Raw genomic sequence first — 18,609 nt, forward strand, 5'->3', positions numbered from 1 at the left:
GAACGTATTATTAGAGAGTATATTATATGAGAAACGCATCATCCACGATGAGCTAAATCTTTCTACTGAAAATGCTTACAATATTGTAGTTCCTTCATAATTGGCCAAATCATGCGAAGAGTGAATATATATCTACGGTACATTGTCTGAGATGGTGCAACGAACATGTTGAGCACTTGCCTCATTATATTATACAATGTTGCGATCTAGACAGACTTTCTCTCAAGTCCACCCATTTCTTTTAGTGCGTTTTATTTAGGTTAACATACAGGGTGTGCAGTACATGCCGTACGTCTAATATCGGCTAGAGCATCCCGACAAACGTACTCGCTGTGCTAGCTTAGTACGTGAATTAAGTGCAGTATTAACCGGTTTGAGAGAGCCAGCTGCTCCGAAGCACGAACCCAATGGCCGGCTTTTCGTATCCTATAAACAGGTGGCCAACCGATAACGAAATACGCAAAACGTAATGCATGTAAACGGGCTATTAGCGAGAACCATTGTTGAACTCAGCATCAAATGTTAGGGGAAGACTGGTATATTCTGTCTACCACCGTTTCAGTGGGATACCTTATAAATAAAAAAAGGTATATAAAAAAAAACTTTCTACCAATGAATCGCCTCGCTGCCCATCAATAAGCAAAATTCGTTTGCTCTATGCCGTATATCTTCCCGCAGGCGTTTTCGTAGCACTTGCTCCAGTAGACAGTGGTGGAAAAGGGGAGCAGCGTAAAACTTGTCTTGAAGCATTGCGAGAAAAATCAGCTTTTTTATGATGAGGCGAAAGGGGGTTAAGCTGAGATAAAAACTGAGACAAAGCGGGGCGCAGAAAATGCTTAGAACATTGAGGGACCGCTCAGCAATGGTACAATAGCAGCACAGAGAGTTAATTGGCAAAAGCCCGGCGTTTGAAGGCCGTGGGCTCTTTCGTCTGCCATGCCGCGTCATCGGGTTTGGTTAGTTAGTTTTTTAACTCTTCATTGTACCATTGACCAGCTAGAGTGGACTGACTAAAATCCCGATGCTTCGTTATTTTCGCAGAGGTGTTTTCGTTGCTGGAAATGGGCATTAGAAATGCTCGCTATCTTGCCGGGAATTTCTAAACGAGACGTTAGGTTAGAGAAAACGCTCTGGTGGTATTGCTACGAAATGAAGGTGATAAAGATTTGCGATCATGAGGATCCCGTTATATGCGAACGCACTAAACCCACCGGCACTTCTTGTACACCTATTCCCATTGTGCCAGATATTAAAAAGGTCTTCTATAATTTGACGCAGCTTTTTAGTTTCAAGACTTTAAAGCGACTTGACGACCTAAAGAAAACGACAAAATTAACCGGTAAAGGTAGGTTCTGTGTTAAAGAAGGAGTATATCAGATAAAGGTGACAGAATGACCATTAGTTCACCTATACGGAGCAGAGACAGATGAAGATGACAGTAGAGATTCTTTGGATAACAAATAGTCTACAACGATACCATGACATTATTGTTGGTTATGGCTTCGTCTAACAGCTATTTCGTGTGAAGCTGTAATGTGGAGTTCTAAGGAAAAGGTGTACATAATGGCATTCCTTTGCACCTCGATATTTTATATATGTTTCACCTTATTGGCAATACGTTACTTTGTGCGCAATCGAAAGTTTTTTATATATTTATGTATTTCTCAAATCTCTTAAGTTTGTCAAGCACACGACTGAAGGACATGGTGACCACACTCAGATGCCTGACCAGACCAAGAAAACAGCTGAATGTAGTCGAAGTCCTGTAAATACTCCTGCATGGAACGCGATACGTTAAATGACAACCTAAGATATAATGACTCATAATACCTAGAATACTTGCGTAATCTCTCGGAGTCATATACTTAACCTTGTTTCAAAAAAAAAAAAACCGTTTAGCATGCTAAGCGCTGCCTGAGTCTAAAATTTATAACGAATTTAATTGCTGCTTACCCATGTCTGTCATTGGACAATGGCATCTAACTCCTCCAATGGCACCTTTTGGGTCTCCTAAATATAATAATGAAAACCTAATTGTATAAGTGTTCGTTAAATTACTAGTCCTGAAGGCCTTCAGTCCATGTGCTTCTCGGCTATGGATCCCTACCGTATTAGATTACCCTAAATAAATAGCCTGTCCTGTTATGCTGTAACTGTGGCACACAGTGCAGTAATGTCCTAATACAGTGTCGCCCGAATGGAATGTTACCAGTAAGAGTAGTCCTTTTCGCATGAATCTGTGGCCTGCAAACAGCAGGTAGCGTCATTGCACTTCTACGCCATGCGCTTACATGCCTGCAGTAAGAACTGGTGCAAGTAGAATAGTACCTAGAGGTGACGAACTAAGCAATGTCACTGTTAAATAGGGTATCGTGATTGAAGCCACTCTGCCATACTAATTTTACTTAGAGAGTCGAATTAGATTCGGCATACTAATACGTGAGCTACTAACACACAACAGCTGAATGCAACCCATGATAATGATTTTTAGGCCATTTTAGCCTATCTTATCCATTTATCTTCAATATACAATTTAGAAAACTGATCTTTTTTAAAGAGACTAGTGGTAATTCTAAATTAGAAAGTCCGTGTTAACTTCTAACGCATCTTTATGAAAAAAGACTTCTAAAAGAAGGGCTTTACTTATAGCATACGAATATGGCGTTAATGAATCTATGTTAGTGTGTTAACATGTCTTCGAAGCGCCTGATATGAAATTCATTATTTATGTGTAGTAATTACGCGTTATGGGATACAGTGTCATATGGAACCTTTAGCCAATACCACCCATCGTGAATTTACATATACGAAAACAATAGAAGACAAGTATCTATATAACTGAGAAAAACGCGAAGTTTTCTTCACAGTGGCAGCAGAACGCTTTCGGTGTTTGCAAGGCCCCTCTAGCGAACTAGCAATTTTTGCCTGTTCTGGCCCTCAATTCATCGTGGACGACATTGGCTTTTCTCAGTTCCATGAAGAAAGGGCTTTCTCAAGGCGAAGGATACGGAACTCGTGGTGGAATTTTTGGACTACATCCAAAATATAGGCTCGACAGTTAGCATGCAAAACGCTGAGGAATCTAGGAAAATAAGAGTTATTATCATATCCTCGGGAAAGATTTACTTTTGGACAACCGCGAGAGCCTTGGCAATCCCGACCAAGTGTGTAGGCTTTTTTGACTGAGCTCGCCCTGTGAAAAGGAAACGGCCTACGGATTTGTCGTTGGAATAACAGTAATTCTAAGGCGGCTTACATGTGAATTCGGACAAAGCCACATGTGTTTTGGGCTAAACCTCGGCTAAATGGCCTGAAAAAGGCCCCTACACAGATTCATACGGCTAAAAGAAATGTCATCTTTGCTAATATAGAATACCTCTGGTAATTTGTAAAAGTAGGTCTTACGCAATATATGAAATAGATGTGTACAAAAAGACGTGAACTTTTATGTGTGTGTACTTCGGTTGAGCGAAAATCACTCGTATAGAAACTGTAATTATAACGATTACGTGTGTATGTGTCAAACATTTACAATGTACAATAACGCAGATACGTAGTTAAATGTACTCTAAGACGGAGAACAAACCGTGCTTGTGTAACAGAGAAGATCGTGATTGAGCATCTTCAAAATTCTTCTACGATTATAATTATAATACGAAATCTCAAATGAATAAGACTTGGCATCTATTTGCTGCTCAAAATGTATTATTGCTATTGTTGAAATGTATATATAAAAACTGGCCGCATAAAACCTACACGTTATGTCACCAGGACAGATACGAACCCCCTATTTTCCATGCTTGCAAGTTTCATAATTCAATTCTCTGCTTCTTACTGATCGGACTGGCATAGTGTTCGGTTCCTACTTCAATCTACGCGAAAAGGCCCGATGTATCTTCGCTTCATATTTATGATCGTTACTTCTCTTCGTAATGTATTTGAGTTTTTCTAAAAACGTGTACTATCTCTTCAGCAATTGTTTCAAAGTGATAAGAGAATATTTTATTATAAATCTTCTTTATAATTAAAAAATTACTTATAAAAAGTATATAATATGTACTACCTAAATAATACTTAGTTTTGTCATAAGGCAATCCTGTGCAATAATAACGATAATGATGTGTTTGTGTGTGTGTGTGTGTGTGTGTGTGTGTGTGATATAATCTGACTCCCATTCTCTATTGGAATGAAATATCCCTATAGATAATTTACGGTGTAATAACTTAGTAAAAATACTACTATTAGACTTAATGTTCTAGAAAATTAATATTTTCTAGAACATTCTGTTATTAAGTCTGCTTCATCCAATATCATTTAAACGATGCAGATAATTTTTAGCGGCTCACACAATCCGTTAGAGTGACAAAGGTGAAAAATCAGGGAAACACAACAATGTTTTCCATCACAGTTAACCAGCATCCTTCTAACTAAGCGTAAATCTCCAAATAACTGGTAAGACCAATTTTCCGAAGGATCTATTATATAATGTGTATTAAATAATTCCATACAGGACTAGTACAGCCGCCTGTAAAACGTAAATTGGAAAAACAAACAGCTTTTAATCATTAAGGTAGAATTAAGTTAGCTATCGATCTGTTAAAGCACATATTTAATTAGTTTGTCTTATACGACGAAATTCCCACTTTTTTAGTGCGAAACATATTAACTTCATTTTTTTTTTTTACAATTTTTAACTAACTAATGCAAGGGTACGTTTCCAATATATGACGACCCGGGCCAAACTGAAAGCAGATTAACTTATGCGTGTTCAAATCGCATATTGATTGGAGATGGTATCGAAAGAACCTACTTATGCGCTTGTATTTCTGAACAGACCAACTAAGGTACTAAAAAATACGGCCGAAAAGTCGTTGGCTGATAGCAGTTAAACCGATATTTTTAACCTTTTCCTATATAGCGAGCTAGCCTCACATCTCTTCGTTCGGTGAAGTGGTTGACCCCTGGGAAATAATAGAATGCTCCACCTTCAATCCGTCTGATCATCCAGTTTAATTTATTCGCTGCTATAGAGCTCTGTATCGTTTTTGTGCCACTGGTGTCTTGTGCAAAGTCGTAGAGTTCACGCAGTCGATAAACGGTCATCTTCACTGAGGAAGGCACCTCCGCCGTTTTCGTTTCGATTACCAAAGTGTTTCAAGGAAGAACTGTCTGGCAGAATGGGAAAGTAGCTAATTTTGTTTATGATGCTATAAGAAGAGGCATTGCTGCTTAGTTTAAGTAGGACAAATGCTTGGAAGATAAAAAGCAGTCTATGTAAGATCATTTAATCCCTAGCATGCTGAAGAATGGATTACTGATTTCTGGCAGAAACTTAAGAAGTGCACGGATAATGGGTACGCGGTAATGAAAATTTTAGTTCTCTTGCTTGTTTCGCCATAGTGCGTTTACAAGATGGCTCATATAGTAAATACAAAAAAGAAGAGGAAAGTCAGCAAATTTGTTGCAAATAAAAAATAGGGCTTTCTGGAAAACCTTCTTCCTTTGATAATATGTTTAGACTAAATAAGCGTAAAGACGTTCGCGTATGTTCAGTTCGACTAAGACGCGTTTTTGGGATATTCATAAGTTAGAATTAAGTTATTTTCTGAACTTTTGTGTAACTGCAGGTACGTTCTATCAGGGCCGCATGTTAGGGAAGCTGGTGGTGGGCGCCATGCCACTAGCAGTTCACGATGTGAACCAAGATGAAGATGTTCTTCCTGATCATCGGTAAGTAAAAGTTCTGTAGACTTTAGTTTGTGCAGAAAAACCAATTTAGAGCTCTTGCAAATCGACTCAGGTAACAGTATTATTTTCGCATCACGGTTCATGAACGGTATGCCCCTTCAAATGAATTAATATGTATACGAATAATGCCACAATATATGCGACAATCGAAAGTAACTATCAAGAGTTCCGGCCTATAAAACGCATGAGCAGCATCTGTTCAATTTACTAGCGTCATGACTATGAACTTACCAATCCATAACTCTATTAATCCGACTTCCATAATCCGACCCGCAAACGGTTGCCATCTCGCGTCCTTCCGTCTCATTTATCACTCCTAGGATTAACAGGACAGCTGGTACAGTCAAAAACCTTACAGGGGCATTTTCCCAAGCGCAAGACACACTGTATGCATCGTACAAAACTTCTGCCTAGTAGTTTTTCCTCCATCAAAGCCGGCCCGAACCCGTCTATAAGACAAGAACTATCTCACTCTACAATAAACATTACTACAAGCTAGGTTCTCAAAGGCCAGGCGCAGCTGTGTTTCATAAAATGGTGACCATAGCTCATTTTCTGTTTCAGTGTTTCGAGATTGACGCCCTAAAATGTGTTCCTAAAATATTGTAAATTACTTGCATCTTTGAAAACTAAATTAAAAATCTTAACATATAGGAGCTGTAGTAATATACCGTAAACGCAGTATCTTACCAAAGTACTACTCTTGCGTATGACCGTATCGAATGTACCTTACGTAGATATCCATCTTCAAAAAGGACAAGTGCAGTGTCAGATATGTGTCAAGTTATAGCGTAGGTTTTAGTGAATTGGCGAGAAGAACGATCGGCTTATGGCTTTTTAAGCATTGCTCAACTATTACTTCTTTCCAACAGACTAACGTTCGTGGCAGAAAATGTTGGTCAACCAGAAGGATCTGGAGGTGTCAAAAAAATGACCGATCTTCGAAATCAGGCAGTGAAAGCATTTATTGGTCCAGACGAAAGCTGTTTTGCTGAAGCACTTGTTGCCGACGCCTGGAACATGCCAATGATTACATATGTAAGTATGCCAACTTTTTTTTTTTGACTTAGACACATGGGCAGCCTGTGGAGCATACTGCAAAATAACATCTCTTCTTCAATTTTAAAACATCTTCAATGTTTGCCGTGGTCAACCTCACGAATTTACTTAGCTGGGAATAAGTTCAGCTCCTATCGTATTTCGATTGGCGTACAAGAATTTACTTCAGCCCTCGAGCTCTGCCTAGGTATTCGTCGATAGCACAAAAACCTCATAAAATATCAGTGTAACTCCTGATTCATTCGGTTGTTTAATATTCACACGAATTTATTTATTTAAGGACGTTTATTTAAAGGCGGACATTATTGCCTGTGTTTAGTAGTATTACTATTGTTATAGTTATTATACCTTACGGTAGTATACCCCGTTTGTTATGACACACTGTCATACGCAACATATGCGCCCTACACCAATAGCAGACTCGTGATAGATGCGCTGCTTGGTGCGGCCGCGGCCACAGGTGCTGGAAATCATCCGTTTTTGCCCTGGTAATTCCCGAGGCCCACGTGTCTTGCGATCCTATCAAAGCAACCTTACAATCGCGGCAAGGCAACTCTCAAGTCATCGCGGAATCGCGCATCACATATGGTCTCTACCAGCAAATAGCTAGCTGTTCTCACAGCTCCCTTATAGCCGGCTATTCGTTTAACTATCTGCCGCTAAATACGTACCTATATCCACTCAACCCGGTCACAGTTATCTGATACATGTCAAGAGCTTTTTTACGAAGCGTAACACGCACATTTTTGCCCACCCCCTGAAAACTTCTAAACGGATTCGCCCTTTCACGAGTGGAACTATAACTTTTAGATCTAATAAATAATAGTGGTCTGCGATGAATGTTTGAACGCTTTATCGAATTGTACCCTATTTCCGCAGTGTCCCTTCAGCGCGCCACCGAGGGCTTCCTGAACCCGGTCGCCGATCAAACTCTAGACTCCATCCAACACGGACTTGCGAGAAAAGGCAAGAGCAGATAAGCGGGCAGTGAGCGTAATTTCCAATACCACTACTTGTGATCAAACCATAGGCAATAGTAAAAGGCCTAAATACGATACGGTTTAGTTCACTTTCTTTCTGTTTCTCGCGTTACCGATGACAACAGTTGAACTGATGGAGTAAAAAGTGTTATTTTTGCCAATGGAACATCGATTGATAACGAATAGGAGACGGGAAATAGTCTTCCGTCTACCGTTAGTAAAAGAACATTTTTAACCAACGCTTGAACGGTCACTTTCAGTTACTCCTGTGTGTCGAGGAGTATGAAGTTCTATAATGGGCAGTTTGTATATTTATGATATTGTACGTGTCAATACATTCAAAATGCTTGCCTCTTCTGTTCAAATGCTATGGAGTAAGAGCCCAGTGTGTAAATTGGCTATATTTCGTGGTCTTTAGCCCAGCAATAGGCACAGTTTTAGAAAGTTCGGAGTGAAGCACTTAACTGCTAGCTAATGAAAGTTATATTATAATCACTCACTACTGGTGAAAACAATAATTTTGTCGAGCAACCAGCTAGCACGCGTTTCGTTTTTAGCGGCTTCAATAATTGATATTATCATAGTAGAAGAACGTCCAAATTTTAAGCAGCTAAAGAGCCGTATTAGGAAAAAATAAGGCTCTATTCCCTCTAATAGGGTTCATACTTATCAAGCGAAATGAGTAGCAACACAAAAATTGGTTAGTCGATGTGACCAACGGTAAATAGTAAGAAACAATGAAACTTGTTGTGATCAGCTTGAAGTGTGAACAGTAGCTTTGAGGGAGGACAAAAAAATAGCAATATCCTTATAAATCGACCACTTATATTTTTGAAACAGAACTATCTTCAAATTTACCCCCTGGGAATATATAGATATATCTTACACTGCATTTGCGTATGTATTACAAGCAGTGTTATTTAGCATTACTTATGTATAGATCGACATGTAAACGTAGTGGCTATCAGAGAGTTAGGTCTAATTTAACGGCTCATTGTTGCGGCTGACAATTTTGGCATCGAACTTACGAGATGTGGGTTTTCTGTTGATAAGTGTTGTTCCTTTCCCAGCTACAAGTGGACAAGATGAGACTACTTTACAACACAGACGAATTTCGAGTACAAATAGATTCGTCTCATCTATGAGACGAATCTATTTGTACTCGTCCTTTAAACGACAAATTTCTAGGTCAGCCTAGGTATCATCTAGGTCAGTCTAGTAGTAGTATCATCGAGCACAAGTCTAGAAGAAGGCAGATCAAAAAACGTACTAGATATCCGAAAAGCCACTTGAAAGATGATCGTAGACAACGGCACTGACTCGTCGTGGTACGCCTTTTTTCGAGCCTATAGACGGGAAAACAGCTCGTCCTTCTGATTAGTTAGAGCCTACAATAGTTTATTCGACAAGTAACATCATATTCGCATTGCGCGCATAACGTCTTCTTCTGGACCACTATCTTACAAGGTGGGCGAACCGTGAAAAGAAATGGTTCTGGGCTCTCAGCGGTACGAACTTGCTTTAATTTGAAGCCATAATGATACAGGTGGTATTAGCTAAAAGGGTGCAGTGTTATGTGTTATGATATTGAGTGATCTGCCTGTAGGCGAGGTAATCATCTAGGTTTTTTTGCGCTCTGATCATATGGCCTAACGTCTTTATGGTGATGGGCATCGTTTTTGGGACAGATGTGTTACGACCAGCGAGTGAGCCGTGGCAAAATTTTCAAGACATTTGCCCGTACGTTGCCTTCAAGCTCAAAGGTGAGTGTGTGTATTTTTATATATTAAATATGTCAGCGAAACCAAGTCTCATAAGTTTAGCCGATAAGGTTCACAGTTTAAATATCAAACGAACAACAAAAAGGTGCGGATCAATGTTTGTTTTGAAGTACAGAGGGTGCAATCGCTGGCTATCATGCCGAGTTTCTTATTAATATGTATCTTGTATTGCCTTGACCAACTGTCTGCAAAATGTCAAAGGAAGGCGCACAATTAGTAAATCTAAACTTTTTTCTAGTATTCTCCGTAATAAATATGTTTACACTTGATGCGTTTATAGGTGAGCAAAAGTGTCATCGCCTTATTGAAGTATTTCGAATGGACGCGGGTGACCCTTGTCGTGGCGGAATCAACAACCTACGTGCAAACTCATGTGGTATGAAAAGGCTTTCAATATCCTATTAGCTTTCTGGGACGGTGTTCACTCTTGAGATGGCTTCTGGGACGGGTTTTGTTCGGTGAAGGCCGTAAAGAAAAACGTACGCAAATTTGCTAATTAGTTTTGTAGGAAACAACGCCATTAAAACAGGTATTAGCGAACTTTTCTGCTTGCATAGATACCTTCACGCGTCAGTTGTCTTCTTATCAGGCCGGTTCTTACGGTTCTTATCAGGCCGTACACTCTGCAACGAGGGAGAGACACATGAGGACTGCTTACCATAAGATATCCACCGCTTACCGTGACAAATGCCGTCTTGATTCTCGAAGGAGCTAAAACCAGAAGTTTAATGTCAAGAGATATTTCACACTGTGAATGTCTCTTCAGATTAGACAATTTTTATCTATGACAAGTATGTACTGTATATAATTTTAGTAAAATTCATTCGTCTATTTTGAAGAAGAGAAATACTTGCCATGAGATAATAGGCTAGAAAAAAAACGCATGTCAACCTAACATGATCCGTGAAGATAGAATGGAAAAATAGATTACTTCATCGATATGTGGCTTTTGAGAATAATAAGCGTAGCAAACACATTGAAGCTGCATGTGCGTTTCGTTAAATTAACACCCGTATGTTATTACAACTTCTGTTCAAAGAAAAAAGCCTGTCGTGGATTGTCTTTCTATTAAACCATTGTCGGGCTATTAGCGTAATAGCCTGAAAAGGCAAAGCTAACGTTCGGCTAGCCGTTCGTCGAATACTCGGGAGTTATAATCACAGAGTCAGCCCAGCTTCATTGTTTCCATCCGGGGTCGAGAGTAAGGCTGACGACGACGTTAAATTGATGACTATCGCTCCCTCTCATTGTGTTACTTGCCCGTGCTAACAAAACACGGTCGGTGTCAGCCAACCCAAAAAAACGAACGGTGAGTTCTCTACTTATTTATGAAAAAGTGCGGGGCGAAATGAAATATAGCGGTTTGCAGCTAATAAACACTAAACTGCATCTCAGATGATCACTGTCCAGTTCCGGACGCAAGGTATGTGAAGGCCAATAAAGCCTATCTAGCGGTACTAACCAGTATATTTCGCCTTGAGGTCATGGTAGCTGTCGTGGTATAGGCAACTCAAACGGTAACCACTGGCAAAGCTGTCACATTCAAATTCTAGCCATGCCCCTCGCAAGGAGCGCATTAGCTCCGGCCTCGAATACACTCCACCTACAAGAACCGGTATCTTTCTCTAATAGAAATCAAACGACTTGGGCGGATGAGGTCTTACTATAGCTGTTCTCACAAGTTCACTGTGACAAAACAAAGACATGGCGTCTTCGACAGGCGTCCGCTTGCTGGACGAATACTGAGTGTAAACTGCAAGATATGTATCGATCGACGGGACTATAGTCTATGCTTTAATACTCTCAGAAGTCGATACGACACTGTGACCAGAGCATTAGACTTCACAGAGCTCTACCCCTCACTTACGCGATGGATCTCTTGTACACCCTGTATGCGTACTGATACGCTGTGAATCCTACCTAGCGAGGCGTCGGTCCCGTTATTAACGATCTCTGAATAATGTTCAGTTAAAGTTTCCGCCAGAAAATTGAAATATTAATTAAAAGCTGTGGCATTCACAGATAGATCACGCTGTGCCTGTGCTTGCGTGTACCTGAAAGCGGTCGACGTGACTTTCCACCGTGAAACGATAACGTGACGTAAATATCAACATATGAAAACCAAAGGGGAATCAATAACCAGAGATGAGACATTATATTAATTTCTGCTCAAAGTATATATTTCTGTTATATCGGCGTTTATTCAATCTGTTCTTTCACTCTGGTAGCGTAAAGGTTTTAGCAGATTTCGGCGTTACGCAATAGACGCATCCAGTTCAGACGAAGTGAGGGTTCACAATACAGAAAACGATTGATTTGAATCTATTTGTCTAATTGGCGTAGACGCTTCGAGTACGGTGACTGTTCATGCGATAGCATGCTTACGTTGCTGTCCTACTCTGCAATTACCCTGAGATCGAAGATAACTATAAATTAAGTCTCTTACCTATACGTTTACAACGACACCAGTCATGAATTCTACATTCGGTGAACTTTGTTCTTGCTTTATTTCTTTAGTTCTGGTCATTTCGTCCATACGCGCAGAGGCAAAAAGGAGCTAATACTGTTATGAGGAAGTATACGTCAACATAGAGTAGAGTCACAAAAGACGATCCGTCAAGTTCATCCTTTTTGGCAGTCGCTAGAGTTTACCTGACCTGCTAGTTGCTATCGTATAATTTTGTTGACATTGTGAAAATCAAATGGAGAACTTAAGCATCTGCATGAAATTACTCGCCCCATGTTACCTTACTTGACAGCATCCTTCTCTTTTAAACCATATTCGAACAGCTGTTCGTGGATTTTACAGCAGACACAAGTGCGAATGTTTCTTCCATTGAGTACGGCAACTGCCGAACGCCGCTTTTAACATTGATGAGTTTGTCATTGCTTCTAATAAAGCACAGTCTACTGTATTCCATCATGTTGTTACTTGGTCCTATCGCTGTCACGGATTTAGGTTTTGGTCGATCTAGCGAAGCGGCACAACATCACAGTCACCAGCACATACATGATCACGGGCGACTACATGGAAACGAACGTCGACAACCTCCACCGAATCGTGCAGGACTCGTACGAAATTACTCGAAGTAAGTTACCGCATGACCATCACACAATGCTATGCGCTGGCTAAGTCGTCGCCGTCGTCGTTTCCCGTTTCTGTCCCTCGCATTTCGGTCTTTCCATTCGCTTGCTCCCGCCCCACTAAATCATTTATTACATTTGTAACGGTAAGATAAAGGCACGGGCCTTCAGGGAACGTAGCAGTGGTTCCTCTAACGTGCTCGGCACCATCGGCGATGTGACTAAAGGCGACGGGTATCGATTTGCTAAGGCTCCTTCATAGCTGTGGTTGTAGTTTCTTCTCATAGTGGTAAAAATAAAAGTGAGAATTATAGTACAACGATCAGCAACAGTCAAAGTAGCGCGATGCTGCTTGTAGGAGTATATGAGAGGATAGCTTTAGAGCTTTGCGAAGTCCATAGGTGACAGTTCACAAAGAAGTACTACGTAAGACGTAGGTAGGCGGCGATGGGAAGAAATAATGCAAAGCGAAGGAAAAAAAACCACCGGAAATGGCGGAAAATAAAAATCCCTAAAAGCGGAGGGCGGGATGAAACATGAATTATAGGTTTATAGAGGATTATAGGCTTGAATGGCAGTAGTATCTGTTGCTTCGAGAAAAAATAAAAATAAAAGTGTGATTAGGTTGCCTGCTTTCTCTTGATACAAAAATGAAAAACATTCCGTTCATGTCTGGGCTACTGATATTTGAGTTCGGGACACGATTTCAAGATGGATGACCACTATATAACTCTGTAAACTTTTGTAAATCTGTTAGGCGTCCTAGAGACGAAACTTCACGGCACATTACGCCTGCTGGGTTTTTCGTTATCTCTGCATTCCTGCGCTTTTATAACACGCGATACCTATGATTCAGATCAGTTTTTTTAGATCATACTTTTTATGATCTAAAACATTTTATACGGGATGTTTCACGGTTTGAAATTTATATTTGAGAGGCGTGGGAAAGCTCACCAAAACAAAGCAAGCCCACTCTAATAGGATAATAAGACGCTAATACATCATTTACCGCTAAAAGTTGAAATTTGTAACAGATATTACACGACAGATGTCGTTTTAGAAAATCGTAGGAGTACGGCTGCAGAAGTATGGACACGCGTCTGTAAGGAATAGTTCGTTTTCTTTATTCAGTGGCCAGTTCGAATCAGTAAATGGTAGCAATAAGCCAACAGAAGGCTGTAGCGAACATTTTTTTCGACCTTGTCAGGTATTGTTATAATAGAGTGTTCGGCAGGAAGCAAGAACTTGCCAATTCTTAGATAGGCCTACCTATATATTTGGCAAAATAGGGAATAGATGCCAATCAGAAAGTGGTCTCCCATATTTTTGAAAAGAACAGTTCCTATCTCAGACAGTTGTTTTAATGCCTCAATCAAAAAATTAAGCCTTTTTTGAACTCAATTAATGCATTGAAAAATATGTTGTAGTATTCGTTGAATAAAGGTGTTCCAGCGTTTCGCTGTTATCAGCGGCAATAGTGTGGTATCAGTTAAAAAAAAAAAATGCTCTAGGTTTTACGCGCAAATAAGTGTAAACTGAAGGCAAGAGTTTCCCTTGCAGAATTATATTCACATGAACGCAGTAACACACGCATAGGTAAGTAATATTTATCAGATCCTTTATAAGCCGATTGACAGCTGGGAGAAATCAACTTCAAATTTTGGGGCTACCTAAATAAGCCAGTAGAAGGTGTGCTACATGGTCCTCGCTGACGGAAGAGGTAGCAGCCCAGTCTAAAAAATATGGTTGTAGATGCAGCTAGACAACATGGTGCGGCATAATCGAAATTCTTCAATTTCTGTTTTTGTTTTTATCTACATCTACAAAATGAGTCTACATTCTGCTGACGGATACACATGCCTTGATCGACTTCGTTGGTGTAATGGAAAAAAAGGGGTTACTGGCGGCAGGCGAATACGTCATTATTTCCGTCGAAGAAGACGAAATCTATAACCCGATGGTGCATTACCAGTTTATGATCAAAGGTAAACCATGACTCCGACTCACTTTCGCAAGTGTATAAACTGCGGGAAGCTTACTGTGAGAAAAAAAGGCAGACGAAGTTCAAGCTATCCTGTAATCTGTCGTCGATGACCGTTAACAAAGTTCTTTCATGATACTTTCCCTGAACTTATTCTGGTCGTTTTCGACGCAAGGCATGTGGTTTCGATAACTCCAATGGTCTATTGGTTTGACCGTTGCGTTTAATTGCACTTGCCAGAGTGGGATCGGCCGCATTACTCACGTTTCGATGCAACACCGTTCCGATCGGTGCTGATGATAACGCCGTGTGCTCCACAGCTCGAGACCTATCAGAAGTTCCAGGAAAACGTTCAGAAGTTTGCAAGCCAGCCACCTCTCTGTATTCCGTTTCATCCCCGTGTTCAGGTAAGAAACAACTTTATTGACTGGCATGTCGGTTCGCTCGGACTAGAATACTTCCGCCATAAGCAAATCCGGCGGGATTACTGAATGACTATTTTTCAATGTACGTTAGAGGTGCTCTTCTATATTTTTTGCACTCTGATCCAAATTTTGGCAGCTTCGGAACAGCCATGTACGTATAGTTTGCGTATTTGATATCTCTATCCATGACTTGTCGAAGTAAAGTGATAGTAGGATATGCTTGGCATTTTTTTATCGTATCATACGGACGAGAATGGACGGGTTGAAGTCAACGTCGGATATGCTTTTGTTCAATTCGAAACGTACTTAAAGCATAGCCCCGAAGCTTGGCATTGTCACGAAGTGCCCGAACTATGTGCTTTCGATTGCCAAATGGAATGAGTCCATGAAATAGCAGATTGCATTTATTAGCTCATTTTCGGCGAGTACCTCAGAGTAGCAGATGCCGCTGATGCTTTTTTTTTTTCTAAGTACTACTATCATCTTAATGCCCGGACACTGCTCAACACAGCCAATAAATACGATTTTTCTTCAGAACGACGCCATTTGCTCACTCAGTCTCTCTTTGGCTGGCGGCAAAGAATGAAGCACACCTCGTCTAAGGTGACCGTATGGTCCAGGGAGGTTTTTTGTTGATTGAAGTTCCGCGATTTGCACATTGAATACACTGCTTGCATTTCCTATTGGCCTGAAGTCAACCCATTTTCGGTATAGTTTTCGCATTAGATTATGATTCTGTAACACTATAGATGTAAAATGCCAGTTTTGGCAGTTTTTACGGTTCAAGCTTTGCTTTCCTCGGTTGAGGTAATGCATTTTTGTACCGCAGGTTCCTCGATCTAACAATTTTTTCGCTGGCTTTCAATACCCCAACCTCCGTTCTTTAAACACTTGCACCATTCACGTTCTGCTTTTTTGCTTAATGCTCGCTTGCCTGATATCTTCATTGAACTTTCTGTGAATTTCCGATGAACAAATCTGGACCACTAAGCGTTGATTTTTGGAACTAAAAAGAAAACTAATTTCTCTTTTCTGAACTAATTTCTTCTTAAGTAAACTTAATCAGTTTTCGTTCGTAAGTTTTCAGAAGGCTAGAGCAATTACCAGTTATATTTCTTCTACTACTCGTATCTAATTCGAAATTTATTAAGTTTTAAAGTCTGCGGGACTTATTTGTTATAACTTGATAATTATTACCAGTATAGACGGATCATGGAGGCAGTGAATTTAGCTAGGTTCAGCTCAGTAGCTGTGCTGCATTCTAACCTTGTATGGCAAAATTTCATTAGACCTGTACCAGGTTTATAGGCGGTAGATGATACCTAGTCTATCGTTACACTTTTGCCCCCATGTCCAAGCTACTTAGATACGTTCCAATTAATAGTTAATTGCTAGTAGAAATGAATCCAGCTGACAGCGGTATAGATTTCTAGAGATTCAGTTGTTTTCTTCGAAACGAAAACATAAATTACATAGAAACCATGAGGGGTTCCAATAGGTCTTGTTGTCTAGCTCTAGATGGTAGCTATACTATAATGAGTGGACAATAATCCGTTTCTGGCGAAGTGGAAGGCATGGTTGTGATGAAAACAGGTACTTACTAAAACATTAATTAAAAACGCTTTGTTGTTAATCGCAGGTAGATATACCTCCATACGCAGCGATGGCGTACGATGCCGTCTGGCTGTATGCGCGAGCAGCAACGGAGCTTCTCAAGAGAAACCAGAGTCTCGAAAATGGCACAGCCTTAATCGATGTCATCAGAAATAACGTGTATAGAAGTATGTTTTCAGCATGATTACATCAGTATACTACCCATGGTAAAAATCGTGCTGTTATTGGTTGGATCCAAATACACCCTGTTCAGATCACGGCTTTCATATACTGGAGTGAGATGTCAATGATATATAGGGTTTTTGAAATAAGAAATCTGGATAGTAAGTTGGGTTGGGTTGGGTTGGAAAAAATCAAAGCACCTTCTTATCACACACAGAACAGCGAAAACAGGTGCCAATTTAAGAATTTTGTCTCGACATCGCGTTTAACTGCTGTTAGTAAAAAGGATTACCTTAAGCCAGTTCTTTCTTGTCGAGCGTAGGGCTCTTTGGATAGCTTTTTTCTAATTTTTCTTCCTGGAATAATTTCTATTTGTTTAAAATAGGTTTAGTTCTCTCCAAGCGAAGTGGCGTTCACCTATTTTTATATGCATGGTTCGAGTCAGAGCAGATAGAACACACAATTATCGTTTCGTATAAGGAAGGCGAACTTGCCAGCCATTTATGAAGAAAAAAAAATAGATAAGGATTTTTGTTCAGCTTTATGAAATTTTGTTAAGCTCGCCTTGGTGGATGCCAGATTAGGCCAAGCTCTGGCCGAATTCTTAAAAACTCTCTGAAAAACATTTAACCCTTAATCAACAAGGTAGGGAGTGATCAATTCAAGCGCAGAGTCGATGACACTTCTTTCAAATGGAGAACTCCCGGAAAGTGTGCCACTGAAGCACGTGAAGGACCACTTGATGCGCCTAGAGAATATTCACGACTTCTTTATTATAGCAGGACATTGTTTTTATAGGTCAGTATTATCATACGCTGTGAGTATTGACAGCTCAAGAAATGCAATATTTCCTGTGTCAGTTATTATTTAGTTTTTTTCTAATGTTGGGAATAATTACTAAATAACAAATAAGGAAAAGATTTATTCCTTCTGTCATACGGCACAGACGCCGTAATATAGCAGCGTGTTTTCCGCTGAGTGGTTTCTGCTTCTAATCCCATATCCGATGCGGCCGTTACGGACGGCTGGACTGAAGCACAAAATGCCTACGCCCGTTTTCAAACCGAGACCACTTGGCGAATCCCTGACTAAAATAGCCAGCACGTTACCGCTACAACTAGACAAAGTTATGGGTAAAACATTTCGCTAGTCCTAAAAAAAAAGGTTCTTGAACGAAAATCTAGAGTTAGCCGAATGATCAGCGTCAATAAATGTAGAGCCGCTGGTCATCTGCTACCAGTATTTACACTACTTGGAAGTGTCATTATTTTGGCACGGTTCCTTATGCTTGGACTTCATACGAACTTGATTTTTCTAAACTTTTCCAGAATGCGCAATTAGTTAGTACTTATGATGCGTCCATTAGGGGAGAAGGGTCTGTGGGGGGCTGGCATCTTCTAGAAACCATCTTTTAGTCGAATCCGTTTGAGCATGAACGTCGATAAGCACCAAAGAAATACAGTGTGATTAAAACGGGCAAATGTTTACATTGTGTCAAAATAAAAGGAAAACCTATTTTTTTTCCACTGATTTTCGAATGAATCCCATCAATCGTTATCTAGAGTTTTATGAATATAGTTTGTCAGTTCGTTTAGGGTGGCTGAAATCTCTAGTTCTGCTAGCAATTATATCATCTAGCCAATGAGAAGCTCCAGCAAAATTCCTCAATGTGTGGAGCTCTCCAATAGCTGTGTTGCTCGGTAGTTTAGTTGGCTAATGAGAACGATCTTTGGGGATTATATCAACAATGCAATTTCCTGTTTTTACCTGTAGAT

At 40.1% G+C, this 18,609-nt stretch overlaps 1 protein-coding gene across 2 annotated transcripts in view; it reads left to right on the top strand.

The window, feature by feature from the left end:
- The window catches only part of LOC111250397 (guanylate cyclase 32E-like), a 48,224-nt gene that overhangs the window by 9,368 nt on the left and 20,247 nt on the right, over positions 1-18,609 (top strand). The window contains exons 3-10 of one of the 2 annotated variants that reach the window (XM_022805603.2): positions 5,628-5,730; positions 6,621-6,786; positions 9,476-9,550; positions 9,849-9,944; positions 12,528-12,657; positions 14,485-14,637; positions 14,874-15,040; positions 16,698-16,839. In XM_022805603.2, the coding sequence (XP_022661338.1) occupies positions 5,628-5,730; positions 6,621-6,786; positions 9,476-9,550; positions 9,849-9,944; positions 12,528-12,657; positions 14,485-14,637; positions 14,874-15,040; positions 16,698-16,839 (1,032 nt within the window). Of the gene's footprint in view, positions 1-5,627; positions 5,731-6,620; positions 6,787-8,996; positions 9,116-9,475; positions 9,551-9,848; positions 9,945-12,527; positions 12,658-14,484; positions 14,638-14,873; positions 15,041-16,697; positions 16,840-18,609 lie in introns of those variants that run through there. The other variant, XM_086986921.1, reaches the window with a different exon arrangement.

This window comes from Varroa destructor, unplaced genomic scaffold (genome assembly GCF_002443255.2).
Source record: "Varroa destructor unplaced genomic scaffold, Vdes_3.0 BEIS01000004.1, whole genome shotgun sequence".
NCBI lineage: Eukaryota > Metazoa > Arthropoda > Arachnida > Mesostigmata > Varroidae > Varroa > Varroa destructor.